General features: G+C 48.0%; 1 protein-coding gene and 1 pseudogene across 1 annotated transcript in view; one reads left to right on the forward strand and one right to left on the reverse strand.

Annotated features, from left to right (window-relative positions):
- TCEA3 (transcription elongation factor A3) overlaps positions 1–18,677 on the forward strand; it is a 48,863-nt gene that overhangs the window by 960 nt on the left and 29,226 nt on the right. Inside the window, 5 exon segments of the mRNA XM_017886563.1 lie at positions 4,962–5,024; positions 6,096–6,201; positions 7,087–7,095; positions 7,098–7,227; positions 16,647–16,709. Of these exon segments, the coding sequence (XP_017742052.1) occupies positions 4,962–5,024; positions 6,096–6,201; positions 7,087–7,095; positions 7,098–7,227; positions 16,647–16,709 (371 nt within the window).
- On the reverse strand, positions 12,900–14,219 carry LOC108538460 (single-stranded DNA-binding protein, mitochondrial-like; annotated as a pseudogene).

Raw genomic sequence — 18,677 nt, forward strand, 5'->3', positions numbered from 1 at the left:
CAGAGAAACTTGGACTGACGGGGTACTGAGCTGCATCCCTGCACCGCGGAGCGGGTCTGCGGGAGAAAAGTAAAAGGCTGTGGATCCTGTGACTCCACAGCTTGGGGCGTCAGGAGCAGTTCTTTTGGCAGCTTTCCCTTTCCTTGGCCTTGGGGTGCGGCCCGGACGGGCGGGGGCCGAACAGGTGCGGGGCCCGCGGGGCGGGGAAGGGGCCGGGCTGGAGGCCTGTGCAGCGAGGGCGAGGGCGGAGGGAGGAGCGGGCTCCGCGGGACGTTGGGAGCAGGGCTGACAGCCCTACCGGAGGGTCCTGGCCAGAGCGCAGATCCAACTGGAAGTTAATGTTTGATCTTCCCCGTGATCTTTGCCTGGGGTTGGCGGCCGACTGGTCGCCTGGCCAGAGCAAATTTGGCCTTGGGTCCTGGAGGGCCTGGGCTCGCCCTGGGAGGGAAGAAAGGGAGCCTGGTGAGCATGACCATCCCACCTCCCCGCCCTGTCCCAGGGTTCTCTTCCTCCCTCCCACCATCGGTAGCCATGTGCTGCAGCCACCTGCACTTCCAGGACCTAGGAGCCTGGGAAAGGAAGAGACCCTAATAGAAGTTTTAGAGCCAGGAAGAGTAGCCAAGGCCCAGGGAAGGGTCGCTGGGACCATGGAGTGGCAGGGAGCCCTAGAGTGGACACTGGGCAGTCATGAGTTGGTGTCTATATAAAGGCCAGAGCCTCAGTTTCTCCATCTGTAAGAAAGAGATCTGCCTCTGGAGAAGGGATGTCACTGGATTCTTGTCTCTGCTGGCAGTGATGAGGATTGGAGAGATGAGACAGAGATGTAAACCCCTTAGTAGGACTCAGACCAGTGCGTGGTAAGAGCTGGCGAACAAGACCTGCTTCTACGCAGCCAGGTCCAACACAGAAAGTTACAACACAAACCTGCAGAGTGCTGGGAGCTTCTCACCCGACAATCCCAACCTCTATGCTTTCCCCATTCCAGACTCCTCCACAATACTCAGTACAACTGAACCTCAAGTCATGAGGGGCATTTTCTCAGCTAGGGTTGGCGGAGCCCAGCCAGGGATTCTGAGCCAAATTACAGTTCAAATAGACAGGTTATCCCAGCCCAGCTCCTTACTGACCCCCAAGCTTGGGCCGGGAAAGAAATTCTGGGCCTCTGGGTAAGAGGGGTAGAGTGGGGATGCCTAGAGACCCGGGGACAGGCAGCCTGCTTGGAGTAGAGCTCTGGCTGAAGATGAAGGAACCTGCCATGGCCTCCCCCTCACTCCTTTTATGACCCTAGGCAAAAGCCATTCAACCTTCCCTCTCTGGGCCTCGAGTTTCCTCTTCTGTGAAGTGAGAAGAGGAAATGGTGTCTTTTGGAGATGGATTCCTGTGGAAGTGCCTAGAGCTGTCCCCAGAAAAGATGCAAGTCTGGCCGCAGGGTCCCTGCAGCGTGGAGCCAGTTTACAGCCACGTCTGCGCCTGGGCTCTTGGCAGCATCTGGGTGGGCACGGAGCTCTGGGCGTCTGGCCGAGAAAGGTGGGGCCTGCTCTGGGAGTGAAAGTGGACCCGCCCAGCGGTGGTTAGGCAGAGGAGGCCATACTTCCTGTAATAAGACGGATCCTCCACGTTGCAGCTCAGGCCTGGGGTTTACTGCCAATTGCTGAAGTCTCAGCCACTTAGGGCTTTGTCACATCCTCTGAGCATGCACTGACAGAAGCAACTTCAAACATACAACAAAGTGCCTACGGTCACAGCTACACACACACACATAGCTATAATGTGCGGCTACAACACAGCAGTTAAACAAGCAACTGAACCTAACTGCATATGAGACACGGCTACTGACACCAACATGACAAGCATCCTGATCCATATGACCCACATTGACCATTAGAGTAACAGAATGATACGCAAAGACAGCCACACACGTGCGCACGCAGCACAGCTACACCCAGACATGCAATGCTACAGACTTAGCAAACAGCCACATTTATACATTCAGATGTTATAACACAGGCATCATCCCACAAAGACAAATAGACACAGCTGTGCCTGGAGCTGCATATTCACAGCTCCACACTTAGAGATACACCCAGCAACATTTGCACAAGGCTTTGTGAACCCAGCTACAATCCAGGCTCATGGCTGTTCTCCTCCAATATGACCCAGTTATACAACCGTGACACACGAGGTATATACCCAGTGGGGAGCTGGAACTGGCGTAACACTGATTGTTGCATTTTCAGGAATTTTGCAACCTGGTGGTTAAACACAGCAATTGTTTAAAAAAATCACATTATCTGCTTACAATTAAATAAATTATATTAAAAACAAAGGTAATGAATCCTCCAAAATAATCACTTCCTGATCATTTTACTACATTGTACTGTCATATATGGTCAGAGGTAATTTACTTCTGTTGTTATCTGTACGGTGGAAATGCTATAGAATGGCATGGTACTGTACATCTCCTCCCAAAGCTTCAGTTCAGTGACAGCATGTCAGTAGCTTGAAATTGGCCATGGGATGAGTGTTTACACCACAGAAATTGGCAAACACTATAGGTCAGTTTTTTTTTTTTCCCCCCTTGAGAACTGGTTGTTAAACGTTGACCAGCACACCACTGCACTTACCCATGTTGATATTCCATGATTGTGTATGTGTAGACAGATCTATGCCTACGCTAACACAATTTGTATAGTGGTTAGAGCCCAAAAGGCCTGAGTTTGAATCCTGCTTGGCTCCTTATAAAGCATGTGACCTTGAGAAAATTACTTAACCTCTCTGTTTCTTGGATTGCTCCTTGGTGAACATGGGATAATAATTCTGTAAAAATGGGACTAATACGCAGGACCCACCCGATAGGGTCATTGTGAAACTTAAATGAGATAATGCAGGTAAAATACTTAGAAGAGTACTCAGTACATAGCAAGCCTTTAATTAATGTTACACTTGGAGTTGTGCGCCCCCAAGTTCACATGCACATACATCTGCAGGTCACGCCTCTGAAAACATGCCGCGAACCCAAGTTCTCAGGGAGGCTAAGGACTGACAGAGGGCAGCTCTTGGGACATGGTCCAGGTCCTGGCAGGGTGGGGATTGGCAGCTGGAACCATGAAGTGTGGGCCAAGGATAGGAACATACAGGACACAGTCAGCTGGTGCTCCCCAGGGAACTGATCTCAGGACAGCAGGCAGGTATGGCTTCTAGGAAGGGGTTGGGGGAAAGGAGAAGGCTGAAATGGGTCAGAGGGTGTCCAGGGCCTGGCAGCTCACAGATTTTCAAACCTAAACCTTCTTTTTCTCCCTCCCGCCTTCTTTCTGCTTTAATCCTGCACAAGTTCATCCACTCAGGAAGCACTGGGCTCTCTGTTGAGCCCTAAGGTCTCAGAGATTAGAACGGTTCTCTTTACTTGATAGAAGTCAAAGTATCTGTCCACACAAAGACTTGAAATGAATGTACCTAGCAACTTTATTTTTAGCAGCCCCAAACTGGAACCTATCCATCAGTCCCATCAACCAGTGAATGAATTTAAAACATTGTGGTAGACTGAGCATGGTGGCTCAAGCCTGTAATCCCAGCACTTGGGGAGGCCAAGGCAGGAGGATCACTTGAAACCAGAAGTTTGAGACCAGCTTGGGCGACATGGCAAAACCCCATCTCTACAAAACAATACAAAAAATTAGCCAGATGGGGTGGTTCACACCTGTGGTCCCAGTTATTCAGGAGGCTGAGGTGGGAGGATCACCTGAGCCTGGAAAGTCAAAGCTGCAGTGATTGTGCCACTGCGCTCCAGCCTGGGCAACAAGGTGAGATCTTGTCTCAAAAAAAAAAAAAAAAAAAAAAAAAAAAAAAAAAAAAAAAAAATTGTGGTACAATCCATACAGTGGAAAACCACTCAGCAATAAAAATGAACTACTGATCCACGAGACAACATGGATGAGTCTCAAAAATAATTATGCCGAAATAAGCCAGATAAAAAAGGGGTTTTGCCCTACATACTCTTTATATAAAATCCTTAAAGATACAAGGTCACCCATAGTAACAGAAGGCAGAATTGTGGTTGTTTAGGATTGGGGACGGGGAGGGATGGATTAGAAAGAGGACAGGAAGAAGCTTTTGGGGCTGGTGGCTGTGCTTTTATCTTGATTATGGTGAGGATTCCATGGGTGTACAGGTATGTTGAAACTCATCAAATTTTACGCTGTAAAATATGCAGTTATTGTATGTCAATTATACCTCAATAAAGCTGTTTTTTTGTTTTGTTTTGTTTTGTTCAAGTTGGAGTCTCGCTGTGTCACCCAGGCTGGAGTGCAGTGGTGCCGTCTTGGCTCACTGTAACCTCCATCTCCCGGGCTCAAGCGATTTTCCTGTCTCAGCCTCCTGAGTAACTGGGGTCACGGGCATGCGCCACCACGCCTGGCTAATTTTTGTATTTTAGTAGAGATGGGGCTTCACCATGTTGGCCAGGCTGGTCTTGAACTCCTGGCCTCAAGTGACCCACCAACCTCAGCCTGCCAAAGTTCTGGAATTATAGGTGTGAGCCACCGTGCAGGCCAAGCTGTTTTGTTTCGTTTTTTAAAAAGCCCCCAGTCCTCACCCTGCGAAGTTCACAGTGGAGAGGTAAGGGAAGGACGCTACAGGCACACGAGAAACAATAAGCCAGGAAGGAATTCATTTTGGAGGAAAGATGGGGAAAGGGGAGGGCATTCCTGGGAAGAGGCACAGCAGAACCAAAGGCTGGAGGTCAGGAGCCTGGCTCAGAGGGTTTGAACCCAGCAGGTGGCGGGGGATGAAGTTAGAGCATCATCTAGGACAGAATGTTTCTCGTCTCTCTCCTTCCTTCTGCCCCTTGCCTGTCCTTTGGCCACGTGTCTGTATTCTCCTCCTCCATGTACCAAGACCACACAATAGTTAGAGAAGCCCGGGCGGGACCTGGGCCCCAGTCCTCACCTTGTGGTCTCCCACAGGAAGGGGCCCTGGACCTTCTGAAGAAGCTGCACAGCTGCCAGATGTCCATCCAGCTACTACAGGTGGGGTGGGGGCGGGAAGCCTTGGGGCAGTGCCTGGGAGGAGAGCTGGTGGGTGAGGGAAAGACGCCCAATGGGGGAAGGTGGAGTCTGGGAGGAATTTCTGAGGGGAGGCCGCGGGGGTGGGAATCTTGAGGTGCAGACCTCCCAGGGAGGGACTGAGGGGGACACAGGGGCATCTTGGGGGCAGAGAGGGTACCTTCTAGGTGTCAGGAACCTCTGGGCCTTGGAGCAAGACTGGTTTGCTTTTCTTGAATACTCCAATTCCCAAGGCCCTGGGCCTATGGGATCCAAGAGGCCAATGATCCAGGGAGAGGGAAAAGTCCCCCATTTAAAAATCCCTATGTGGCCCTTAAAGTCCCCCAATTTACCAAAAGCTCCTGGCCATGAAAAATGAGCACAGACAGATGCAAGGTCTCATAGCTGGAGCTGCTGTCTCAGTTGAAACTGGAGCTCAAAGACACTAGAGGGAGCTGGCCACGGTGGCTCATGCCTGTAATCCCAGCACTTTGGGAGGCCAAGGCGGGCAGATCACCTGAGGTCAGGAGTTCAAGACCAGCCTGGCCAGCATGGTGAAACCCCGTTTCTACTAAAGATACAAAAATTAGCTGGGGATGGTGACCGACACCTGTAATCCCAGCTACTCGGGAGGCTGAGACACGAGAATCACTTGAACCTGGCAGGTGGAGGTTGCAGTGAACTGAGATTGCACCACTGCACTCCAGCCTGGGCAACACAGCGAGACTCCATCTCAAAAAAATAGACAATAGAGGGTTGGGAATAGGAGGGGTCCTGACAGTCAGCCAAGTGCCACCCCCAACCCTAGGTGCAGCCTTTCACCAAAGCCACAGGTATCCTCCATGTCAGGCTTAGCCCTGGACCCTCGATCTCGTGCAGAGCAGGGCCTCAGTTATAGTAGTGGGGTTCTGACCTCAGCCAGGAGTCAGGGCTAGGACTCTGGGGATACAGGTTGGAAGGGGAGGTGGTGGTAGAGCTGGGGCAGGACCTGCCAATGAGGGCAGCCATTCTTGTGTATCCATTCCCCGATCATGCCTTAACCCTGTCACTTTGCAGACAACCAGGATTGGAGTTGCTGTTAATGGGGTCCGCAAGCACTGCTCAGACAAGGAGGTGGTGTCCTTGGCCAAAGTCCTCATCAAAAACTGGAAGCGGCTGCTAGGTGAGACAGGACAAGGTTGACTTGAGTCCTGTTTTTCTCCTAGCACTTGGGACAGGACTGGGCCTGACTCATAGCCGGCACTCAGTGTATGTCTGTTGAGTGACTTAATCAGTGACAGATGGCCTCTGGATCTGGGAGGTAGCTAGTGGGGGACTGCCAATGTTTGTGTACATAAGTGCAAGATTTGTAGACTTGTGAGTTTTGTGTACATGGGACCCTTATGTGTTTGTGCTCTCACGCATTTGTATATATAATACACATTGACATACATACATTTATCTGAATATGTGCAGAGGTGTGTTTGCCAATGTATTTATGTCCCCATGTGAGAATGCATATTTGTACACACGGTTCTGTTGTATGTGCATTTGTGTGTAAATGTGTTTGTGTGTGTGTTGGGAGTGTGTGTGCAGCTGTCCTCGTCCCTGCCCTTTGCTCCCTGCCCACTAAAGTCAGGCTGGATTCTGCTGAGACAGAGCTTAGCTGAGGGACAATGCCACNATCTGGGAGGTAGCTAGTGGGGACTGCCAATGTTTGTGTACATAAGTGCAAGATTTGTAGACTTGTGAGTTTTGTGTACATGGGACCCTTATGTGTTTGTGCTCTCACGCATTTGTATATATAATACACATTGACATACATACATTTATCTGAATATGTGCAGAGGTGTGTTTGCCAATGTATTTATGTCCCCATGTGAGAATGCATATTTGTACACACGGTTCTGTTGTATGTGCATTTGTGTGTAAATGTGTTTGTGTGTGTGTTGGGAGTGTGTGTGCAGCTGTCCTCGTCCCTGCCCTTTGCTCCCTGCCCACTAAAGTCAGGCTGGATTCTGCTGAGACAGAGCTTAGCTGAGGGACAATGCCACCCTTTTGTTTTCAGACTCCCCTGGACCCCAAAAGGAGAAAAAGGAGAGGAAAGAAAAAAAACAAAGAAGAAGGAAAAAGGGCTTGACTGTTCAGACTGGAAGCCAGAAGCAGGCCTCTCTCCACCAAGGAAGAAACGAGAAGACCCCAAAACCAGGTATTCTTTTCTGGGATGGAGACAAGGGAGCTGACACTTGTCACATCCTCTGCCAGCAGCTCTGTGTATATTATCTCATTTAAACCTCACATCCTGGGGAGGAAAATATTGGTATTATCTCATGCAGTGCCCCCTCTGGGGGTCTTCTTTGGCTCAACCAGACGTTAGACGCACAAGACCCAAATAGGCCATAAGTAATACTGGCTTTGCCTAGAAGGATGCAGGGACAGGAAGGAATGCGTCTGCAGGAGGGCCTCCAGCATTCCTCTACAGAGAGTTCCCATAGGAGACCACACAGCAGTCTAGAGCTCTTCTCTGGCCCACCCAGGCAACAGACTGGGTGCACGGAAACAAGACCACAGTGGGTATATACCTCACATCCAAATCTTGTAACAGTCCCAAAGACAAAGTTTCCAAGATGCTAGCAAAGGCAATAGCCACTTATAAGATTCACTGCACCTGGTGTGGTGGCTCATACCTGTAATCCCAGCACTTTGGGAGGCTGAGGCAGAAGGATCACTTGAGCCCACGAGTTTGAGACAAGCCTGGGCAACATGGCAAAACTCCGCCTCTACAAAAAATACAAAAATGAGCCAGGTGTGGTGGTGCGCACCTGTAATCCTAGCTACTCTGGAGGCTGAGGTGGGAGAATCACTTGTGCCCGGGAGATGGAGATTGCAGTGAGTTGAGATTGCGCCACTGCACTCCAGCCTGAGCAACAGAGCAAGACCCTATCTCAAAAACAAACAAAAACCAAGACATATATTATAAATTAAAAGGATCTCTACTTTCTGTATTATACAATAAAATTTTAAATTTGAATTGTTGAGGTTTTCGCAATGATCCTGTACTGCTTTTGAAACAAAAAAATAATAATAATGCTTTTAAAACTAAACAAATAAGAGTGATAAAAATCTGTTGTAGAAAATAATGGAAGGCCGGGCACGGTATCTCACCCCTGTAATCCCAGCACTTTGGGAGGCCAAGGTGGGTGGATCACCTGAGGTCAGGAGTTCGAGACCAGCCTGACAAACATGAAGAAACCCCATCTCTACTAAAAATACAAAATTAACTGGGCGTGGTGACACATGCCTGTAATCGCAGCTACTCAGGAGGCTGAGGCAGGAGAATCACTTGAATCCGGAAGTTGGAGGTTGCAGTGAGCCGAGATTGCGCCATTGCACTCCAGCCTGGGCAACAAGAGTGAAACTCCATCAAAAAAAAAAAAAAAAGGAAAATTTAGAAAAGTAGAAAAAAAAATCGCCCACATTCCCACCACCCAAAGACAATCACCACTCTTGATGTGTTGGTGTATGGCTTTTCTTTCTATTCTCTCTTTGACTTGTTTTCTATAGTCATCCCCAATTTTAATAGCCTGCTTTTTAAAAGGTAATGCCTGTGAGATGGTTTTGTCACATTTTCTATGTTCCGTTCCTTTCCTTTGCTTATTTTGCAAGTGTATCCTACTTGGAAAAACCCTAACTGGCATCTAACTTTTCACACGAATGTGTTTTCTTTTCCCAAAGGGGTTAGAAGTGTGGCTGGGGGGAGCCCCTGACCATCTCCACAGTGCCTAGCACAGAGTGAACATTTACTGAATATTGCCAGCCCATTTGTAGCAGCATGGTCGCCCACCCTGTGGATTACCTCCCGTTCATGCCCTGGCTGTCTGGCCATGTCTGGAGCACCTGTGTGGTTATGAGAACCTTGGCAAATAAAGGACCAGGAGCAGGAGAGCTCTTGTGAGATGAAGTTGAAGGACTAGAGGCTGAACTACTGGGGAGGGACCAAATGGGATTTGGGACTAATCTGTCACGTGGGGAGTGTAGGCATTGAGGTAAAGGTGGCAGCCTGAGCATATGCAGTTTTTGTTTTTGTTTGCTCCATCCCCAAGCCCCACTAAATGAACGGTAAAGAGGCTGGGCGCAGTGGCTCATGCCTGTAATCCCGGCACTTTGGGAGGCCGAGGTGGATGGATCACCTGAGATGAGGAGTTTGAGGCCAGCCTGACCAAGATGGCGAAACCCCATCCCTACTAAAAATACAAAAATTAACCAGGGGTGGTGGTGCACGCCTATAGTCCCAGCCACTCGGGAGGCTGAGGCAGGAGAATCGCTTGAACCCGGGAGCAGGGGTTGCAGTGAGCTGAGCTCCCACCACCGCACTTAAGCCTGGGCAACAGAGCGAGACTCCATTAAAAAAAAAGAAAAAAAACAAAACAAAACAGTAAAGGAATTTCTTTTAAAGGCCTGTATGAGGACAACAGGTGTAGGAGAGGTAACAATGGAAAAGCAGAAAGCCAAGTTCTGGGCTGAACTTGGTCACTTATGGCCTTCATCTCTGAGACTCAGTATTATGGCCTGAAACACAGACATCATTTTCTCAGTTCTTTCTTCTTAAAAATAAAATGTTTTGTTTGTAATAGTCTTTAATTACATTTTAGTTGTTTTTGTTTAGCTATTTTGTGTTTTTTATAATACAGATAATTACTTGCTCATTGTAGAAAGTTTTAAAAATACAAATAAATAAGAAAATAAGCCAGGCGCAGTGGCTCATGCTTGTAATCCCAGCACTTTGAGAGGCTGAGGCAGGTGGATCATGAGATCAGGAGTTCAAGACCAGCCTGGCCAATACAGTGAAACCCTGTCTCTACTAAAAATACAAAAATTAGCTGGGCCTGGTGGCGGGTGCCCGTAATCCCAGCTACTCAGGAGGCTGAGGCAGGAAATTACTTGAACCTGGGAGGCAGAGGTGGCCGTGAGCCGAGATCGCGCCACTGCACTCCAGCCTGGGTGACAAGACTACACTCCGTCTGAAAAACGAAACAAAAAAAGAGATAAGGGCCAGGCATGGTGGCTCACCCCTGTAATCCTAGCATTTTGGGAGGCTAAGGCAGGTGGATCACGAGGTCAGGAGTTCAAGACCAGCCTAGCCAACATGGTGAAACCCCGTCTCTACCAAAACTACAAAAATTAGCTGGGCATGGTGGTGCGTGCCTGTAGTTCCAGCTACTTGGGAGGCTGAGGCAGGATAATTGCTTGAACCGGGACCCGGGAGGCAGAGGTTTCAGTGAGCTGAGATTGCGCCACTGCACTCCAGCCTGGGTTACAGAATGAGACTCTGTCTCAAGATATAAAATAAAATAAAGTAAAATAAAATAAACTAAAGTATCATTTATTATCTAGAAACAAGCACTCACATGTAATTGTGTGTATATACATCCTGCTAGACTATTTCTATGCATTACTACCTATAAATAGGTATAAAATACCTATTTGTTTTAATAAAATTGAATTACACTCGTATACTATTTTGTAAACTTTTCACGTACATAAATGTATTCATTTCAGTAGCAAGGTGTGTTTAGTGTAAAAGTTTAGAAAATCAAACACAAGAAGAAAATAACAGAAATGACCATTGTTAACATTTTGATGTATATCTTTATAGTTTTTTAAGAACATACAGGCCAGGCCAGACTCAGTGGTCACACCCTTGATCCCAACACTTTGGGAGGCCAAGGCGGGCAGATCACTTGATGTCAGGAGTTCGAGACCAGCCTGGCCAATATGGTGAAACCCTGTCTCTACTGAAAATACAAATATTAGCTGGGCATGGTAGCGGGTGCCTGTAATCCCAGCTACCTGGGAGGCTGAGGCAGGAGGATCGCTTGAATTTGGGAGGCTGAGGTTGCAGTGAGCCAAGATCACCCCACCGCACTCTAGCCTGGACAACAGAGCGAGATTCTGTCTTTAAAAAAAAAAAAATACATATGGGCCGAGCAAGGTGGCTCACGCTTGTAATCCCGGCACTTAGGGAGGTGGAGGCAGGTAGATCACTTGAGCTCAGGAGTTAGAGACCAACGGCGAAACCCCATCTCTATTAAAAGTAAGAAAAATTATCTGGACGTGGTGGCATGCACCTGTGTTCCCAGCTACTTGGGAGGCTAAGGTGGGAGGATCATTTGAGCCTGGGAGGCGGATGTTACAGTGAGCAGAGATCACACCACTATACTCTGGCCTGGGTGAGAAGTGAGACTCCGTCTGAAAAAAAAAAAAAATTCATATGTACATTGATATTTATATTTTGTTAATAAAATTTGAAGTGCACTATACATTTTCAGGGACACTAAATTGTTATGCCCAATCACTTTTCACAGCCATGGAGCTCTGAAATGAAGTTGTCGCTGTGGCTGAGCAGAAAATGGAGAGGTTTCTCCTCGTTCTGCTGGGAGAAGCCAGTTGTCAGGGGTCCTATTTCAGCTCAGTTAATTAATTTCCTTTCTTTTTAGTTTTCTTAATGATAATTCATTATACAAACACTGTAACCACATTAGTGAAACTTAGAGTAAGCATGGGAAATATTTGTGCACATCAGACAAATTAAGCAGCTTTTATTTTTCTTCCTCTCCTCTCCCAGGCCTAGTCTAACTGCATACGTAATTTTTCTATTCCTTTAGGCAGAGTGTTTTTTTTTTTTTTTTTTTTTGAGGCGGAATTTCACTCTTTTTGCTCAGGCTGGAGTGCACTGGTGCAACCTTGGCTCACTGCAACCTCTGCCTCCTGGGTTCAAGCGATTCTCCTGCCTCAGCCTCCCGAGTAGCTGGGATTACAGGTACCTGCCACCATGCCCAGCTAATTATTATTTTTTTTTTTTTTTTTTTTTTGAGGTGGAGTTTCGCTCTTGTTGCCCAGGCTGGAGTGCAATGGCGCGATCTCAGCTCACTGCAACCTCCGCCTCCCAGGTTCAAGTGATTCTTCTACAGGCATGAACCACTGCGCCCAGCCTCTTTACTGCCTCCTAACTGGGATTACAGGCATGTGCCACCACGCCTGGCTAATTTTTGTATTTTTTTTAGTAGAGACAGAGTTTCTCCATGTTGCTCGCGCTGGTCTCGAACTTCCGACATCAGGTGATCTGCCCGCCTCAGCTTCCCAAAATGCTGGAATTATAGGTGTGAGCCACCGCACCCAGCCTTTTTGTATATTTAGTAGAGACAGGGTTTCACCATGTTTGACCAGGCTGGTCTTGAACTCCTGACCCCAGGTAATCCAACCACCTCAGCCTCCCAAAGTGCTCCCAAAGTGCTGAGATTACAGACGTGAGCTACCATGCCCGGCCAATTTATTTTTTTCAGACAGAGTCTTGCTCTGTCACCCAGGCTGGAGTGCAGTGGCGCGATCTTGGCTCACTGCAAGCTCTGCCTCCCGGATTCACGCCATTCTCCTGTCTCAGCCTCCCGAGTAGCTGGGACTACAGGCACTCGCCACCACGCCTGGCTAATTTTTTGTATTTTTAGTAGAGGCGGGGTTTCACCATGTTGGCCAGGATGGTCTTGATCTCCTGACCTCGTGATCCACCCGCCTCGGCCTCCCAAAGTTCTGGGATTATAGGCGTGAGCCACTGTGCCCGACTTTTTTTTTTTTTTGAGACAGTGTCTCACTGTGTTGCCCAGGCTGGAGTGCAGTGGCATGGTCACAGTTCACTGCAGCCTGCAACACCTAGGTTCAAGTGATCCTCTAACCTCAGCCTCCTGAGTAGCTGGGAGTGTGGGTGCAAATTACTTTTTTAAATATAAAACAGTATTTGAATTTTTGTCCTTAGGAACTATAAAGATTATACATGATTTGGAAATGAGACTGTAGCAAACAATGGCCAAAGAAGAGTCACCCATTCTATGCCTTCTCCTTTGTCTGGTCACTCAGAAATATCCTACTATCAGCTATTGTTGTGGGAAACTAAGGACCAGAGAGACCAATAGGAGAACAGGAGGATTGTTTATTTAAGGTATGCACCGGCCCAGTGGATTCATATCTAAAAAACTGAGCATTTTAACAAAGACAGAGCAGGGTTTTTATAAGCAGTCTTACAGAAGCAAAGCAAAAGCAGTTAATTATATGATAAGTCACATAATCTACAGCATAGCATAACTTGTGGCCTTGCATAGCTGGTGGCCTTGTAGCTGTATTGAAAGAAAAAAAAAGAACTGGCTAAATGCAGACGTTTGTAAAACATAGTCATGCTTAAGAAGCCAGGGAAAGGAGTAATAGTAAAGGAATTTGTCTTTCTTTCTTTTTTTCCTTCAACCTTGCTCTGGAGAGGAGGGGGATCTGGAGCCCATTCCTTTGGCCTTGGCTTCTCAAACAGCGTTATCTTATAACTGTCCTTGAAGTGAGCTTGCTAGGCAGAGGAAAATTTGTTCTTTTCTTTTAACCCTTGCCTTGCCTGTTACTTTTCTTGGAGTGAATGAATGCATATTTATTTTTAAATTTCTGCCTCACTATGATTGTTGTTGCTTGTCACCTCCCATTATTTTTATCCATGTATTCACCATAGTCTACTTTTTCTTCTGCATAAATTCGAGACCCCTGGCTGGGTGCAGTGGCTCATGCCTATAATCCCAGCACTTTGGGAGGCCAAGATGGGCGGATCACTTGGGGTCAGAAGTTTGAGACCAGCCTGGCCAACATGGCAAAACCCCATCTCTACTAAAAATACAAAAATTAGCTGGAAATGGTGGCACGCACCTGTAATCCCAGCTACTTGGGAGGCTGAGGCATGGGAATCCCTTGAACCCAGGGCATGGTGGTTGCAGTGAGCTGAGATGGTACCATTCTATTCCAGCCTGGGTGACAGATTGAGACTCCATCTCAAAATAAATAAATAAAAATAAAAATAAATTCCAGACTCCTTTTTCACTGATGTGCCACATCTCCAAGGCCTGGTTAGAATGCTGATATTCTGTGCCGTGTCATCTTGACAGACATCACCCATTTGGCACACTTCCCTGTCCCCTGATCACCACATCTCATTTGCTGCTAGAGAAAATATTGTGCTGGAGTATTTCCTTCCATCTGTCTCATGATAGGGTCCTAACTCACTGGCCCGAGTAACTGCACACAATTCAGGGACATTTCGAGAAGCAAACTGCTAGCTGTTTTGGACTCATGCCTTACAAACTGATGAAGTACCTGTAATACAGGTCTTCGAAACATGGTTTCTATTTTCTTTCCTTTTTTATTTTTTATTTTTGAAACGGAGTCTCTCTCTGTTGCCTAGGCTGGCATGGTCTCAGCTCACTGGAACCACCATCTCCCAGGTTCAAGTGATTCTTCTGCCTCAGCCTCTGAGTAGCTGGGATTACAGAGCATGCCACCATGCCCGGCTAATTTTTGAATTTTTAGTAGAGACGGGGGTTTCAGCATATTGACCAGGCTGGTTTCGAACTCCTGACTCAAGTGACCTGTCTGCTTTGGCCTCCCAAAGTGCTGGGATTACAGGTGTGAGCCACCGCGCCCAGCTGGTTTCTATTTTCTTACAGTCTAATCTTTAGACTTTTCCTGATGCTCTAGCCCAGACCTGTATCAACTAATATGTCACCTTTTTATTTATCTTGCTATCGTATTCTAAGCATTTTTTCATGTTCCTGAATAGTTTTCATAACAGTCATTTGCAATAACTACAGAGCATTTCTGATTTGTCCTAAAAAGAAAAGCAATGAGGAAGAGTCAGAAAGTGGTTCTCCAGGGTGGAGTCTCGTGTCTTCTCTCCCCTCTCCCACTGTAGGAATTCCAGCTTATGGTTCCTGCTTGCATTGTCTATCCACAAGGGGCACTAAGGAGAAACCCCACAGAAGAACTCCCAGGGCCTGTTGTGGGAGTGCAGGGGCATGTGAATGAGGACCTCTCTTCCCCTCTCCCGTGTGTCTGGTGGAGGGCTGCTCCTGGGGTCATTAGTTAGTGACCAGCACTTCCAGCCAGCCTAGCTGAGGGAGAGAACTCCCTCAAACAGAGGCTCTAGGGAGCTTGCAGGAGGCAGCTCTTGGGTCCAGAGGCCACGGAGAGAGTGACCACCCAAGGGGAAGTGGGCTGAGCACAGATAGTGTTCACCACAGTGACCAAAACCTGCCAAATGCTGCTCTTGTGGAATTTACATGGGGTGTCGGACAATAAATATAATTAAATATAAGTAAGTAAATTGGCCGGGCGTGGTGGCTCACGCCTGTAATCCCAGCACTTTGGGAGGCCGAGGTGGGCAGATCACCTGATGTCAGGAGTTTGAGACCAGCCTGGCCAACATGGTGAAACCCCCTGTCTACTAAGAATATAAAAATTAGCTAGGCGTGGTGTCACGTGCCTGTCATCCCAGCTACCCGGGAGGCTGAGGCAGGAGAATCACTTGAACCCAGGAGGCAGAGGTCTCAGTGAGCCGCTGAGATAGCACCACTGCACTCCAGTCTGGGCAACAGAGTGAGACTCTATCTTAAAGAAAAAAAAGTCAATTATGCTAGTCAAATATGCTAGAAGGTGACATGTGCTATGGAATTAAAAGGAGGGCAGGGTAAGTGAGATGGGGAGTGGGGTTTGCAATTAACAAACAGATTAATTTTTTAAAACCAGTAAAAGGAAGAACTACATTATGTATCATAAAAAGAATGTAGCTGCATGCGTTTTGGAAAAATTGGGGGAAAAATTCACTTTTTTTTTTTATTTTTTAGTTTTTGAGGCGGAGTCTTGCTCTGTCACCCAGGCTGGAGTGCAGTGGCGCGATCTCAGCTCACTGCAAGCTCCGCCTCCTGGGTTTACGCCATTCTCCTGCCTCAGCCTCCCGAGTAGCTGGGACTACAGGCACCCGCCACCTCACCCGGCTAGTTTTTTGTATTTTAGTAGAGATGGGGTTTCACCGTGTTAGGCAGGATGGTCTCGATCTCCTGACCTCGTGATCCGCCCGCCTCGGCCTCCCAAAGTGCTGGGATTACAGGCTTGAGCCACCGCGCCCAGTTGAAAAATTCACCTTTAAACCCATCACCCTAGCTGTAAACAGCATTTGAGTATATTTTCTTTAGATCTGCTTTTCCTCCTGTGCATTGGTTTTCTTGCGTGACTTTAGTCACAGTCCACATCTAATTTTGTCTCTTGCTTTTTTTATTGCTATTTTAACCCAGCTCTTCTATCCCCAAGGCCCATGTGTTTCTCCTCTCCTCCTCCTAAAGTGCCTGCCAGGGAGGCTGAAGCTGATCTCTCTGTTTCTCTGGTTCCAGATGAGTACAGACAACTCCAGAAATCCAGTCTCTGTGGACTCCAGTTAGCTAAGGCCTGCCTGACAGCCAGGAGGACAGGGGCCTGCTGAGAATAGTTGTTAATAATGAGCAACACAACACATGTCACATACGCGTGACATGTGTTAGGCCCTTGGCAGATATCGACTTCCTTCCCTTGTATTGGTTCATTTGATGGAGGGTAGGTGAAGGTCATGACCAGCCAGCACCGCCTGGAGCTCCCTCTCCCTGGTAGCTGTGGTCCGGGTGGGCTTCCTTAGCCTCAATCCAGCTGGCCTTTTCCCAGGATGCTTTCTCCCCACCTTCCTGTCAGCACTGATGCTAGCCTACAAAGCAGTCTCATCGCCAATTTCTCTTCTTTCAGGAGAGACTCTGTGGACTCCAAGTCTTCTGCCACCTCCTCTCCAAAAAGGCCATCAGTGGAAAGGTAAAGGAAGCCACAGCCTTCTCCATCCCAATGTCCTATTCAGCCTGTGTCCCCTTCTCTCTTTTTATGGAGGAAGCCTAAGGCAGAGGAAAGGAGGGAAGGAAGAAACCTCCTACGTTATGCTGCCCCCATATTCTAAGACCCACAAAGTCTTCCCACATTTCAGCCCTGGGGGACCCTCTGGATGTGCCTTTCATTTCTCTGTGGTCCGTTGCTCAATTCATCATGTATTCATTCATGTATTTACTCATCCATCCATTTAGCAAGTGGGCCCCCGAATCAGGCGTGTGGCTCCTTCCCTGGGGCGGCTGACTGGTTGCTGTTGCCCCATCACTGTCAGGGGACCAGTCTCAAGGTCTGATTGAACCCCGTGAGGACAGAGGTCTTGAAAGCCGATACCTAGGCTGGGCACAGTGGCTCATGCCTGTAATCCCAGCACTTTGGGAGGCCGAGGCAGGCAGATCACTTGAGGTCAGGATTCGAGACCAGCCTGGCCAACATGGCAAAACCCCGCCTCTACTAAAAATACAAAAATTAGCCAGGTATGGTGGTGGGCACCTGTAATCCCAGCTACTCGGGAGGCTGAGGCAGGAGAATCGCTTGAACCCAGGAGGCAGATGTTGCAGTGAGTCGAGGTCACGCCACTGCACTCCAGCCTGGGCAACAGAGTGAGACTCCATCTCAAAAACAAAAACAAAACAATGGCCAGGCGTAGTGGCTCACACCTGTAATCCCAGCACTTGGGAGGCTGAGGGGGGGGTATCACGAGGTCAGGAGATTGAGACCATCCTGGCTAACATGGTGAAACCCTGCCTCTACTAAAAAAATACAAAAAAATTAGCTGGGCGTGGTGGTGGGCACCTGTAATCCCAGCTACTTGGGAGGCTGAGGCAGGAGAATGGTGTGAACCCGGGAGGTGGAGCTTGCAGTGAGCTGAGATAGCGCCACTGCTCTCCAGCCTGGGCTGCAGAGCGAGACTCTGTCAAAAAAAAAAAAAAAAAAAAAAAAAAAGCCTATATCTGGAGTGGACTCTCTCTGGATTTGGGCTGAACTGGTTAGGATGTCTACCCAAAAAATCATCCAGTCATTTAGTCATCAAATATTTATTGAGGGCTTACTATGTGGTGAGAACTATTCTAGGTGCCAGGGATACAGAAATTCACAAAAGAGACAAAAATCCCTGCAGTGATGGGGGGCCTTTAGTCTAAATAGGGGGCGACAGGTAAAGTTTAGAAGGTGACAAGTCCTATGGAAAACAGAAGCGGAGAGGGAAGAGGATTGGGGAAGGATATTCGTGGAGCTGTCAGAAAAGGCCTCGAGGAAGTGACCGTTAGGCAACAGCTTGAAAGAGGAATTTAGCCAAGCAGATATTGTGGTCATTCCAAGCCAAGCACCCTGAGGTTGTGGGGTGTCCCTGGCAGAGTCAAGGAGCAGTGAGGTGGCCAAGGGCTGGAGCAGTTTAAGCAAGGGGGAGAGTTGGGGGAATGAGTAAAGCTGGAGCTATTGGAGGATACCGAGGGTGGGAACGATATCACCAAACTTATCAGGATGGCTCTGGCTGCTGTGCCAGGAATGAAGGAGCAGCAACACCAGCCAGGAGGCTGTTGTGGTAATTCAGGCAAGAGATCACAGTGGATTGGATCAGGGAGGTAATGGTGGAAGTGGGGTGAAGGGGTGGTTTCAGGATATATCTTGACAGGAAAGCTGACAGAACTTCCTGACAGATTGAATGTGGGGAATGAGAGAAACAGAGGAGTCGGGGATGAGTCCAAGATTTTTCACTTGAGCATCTGCAAGGATGGAGTTGCCATGAATTGGCATGGGGAAGACTGTGCTTATGCAAATCAGGCTTGGGGTGGAAAATTCAGAGTTCAGGTCTCGATGTGTTGGATTCGAGGCGTGTGTGAGTCATTCAGTTGGAGAAGTCGAATATGCAGTTGGATTATATGAGGCTACAATTCAGGAAGA

This window comes from Rhinopithecus bieti, unplaced genomic scaffold (genome assembly GCF_001698545.2).
Source record: "Rhinopithecus bieti isolate Rb0 unplaced genomic scaffold, ASM169854v2 scaffold_14826, whole genome shotgun sequence".
Taxonomy (NCBI): Eukaryota; Metazoa; Chordata; class Mammalia; order Primates; family Cercopithecidae; genus Rhinopithecus; species Rhinopithecus bieti.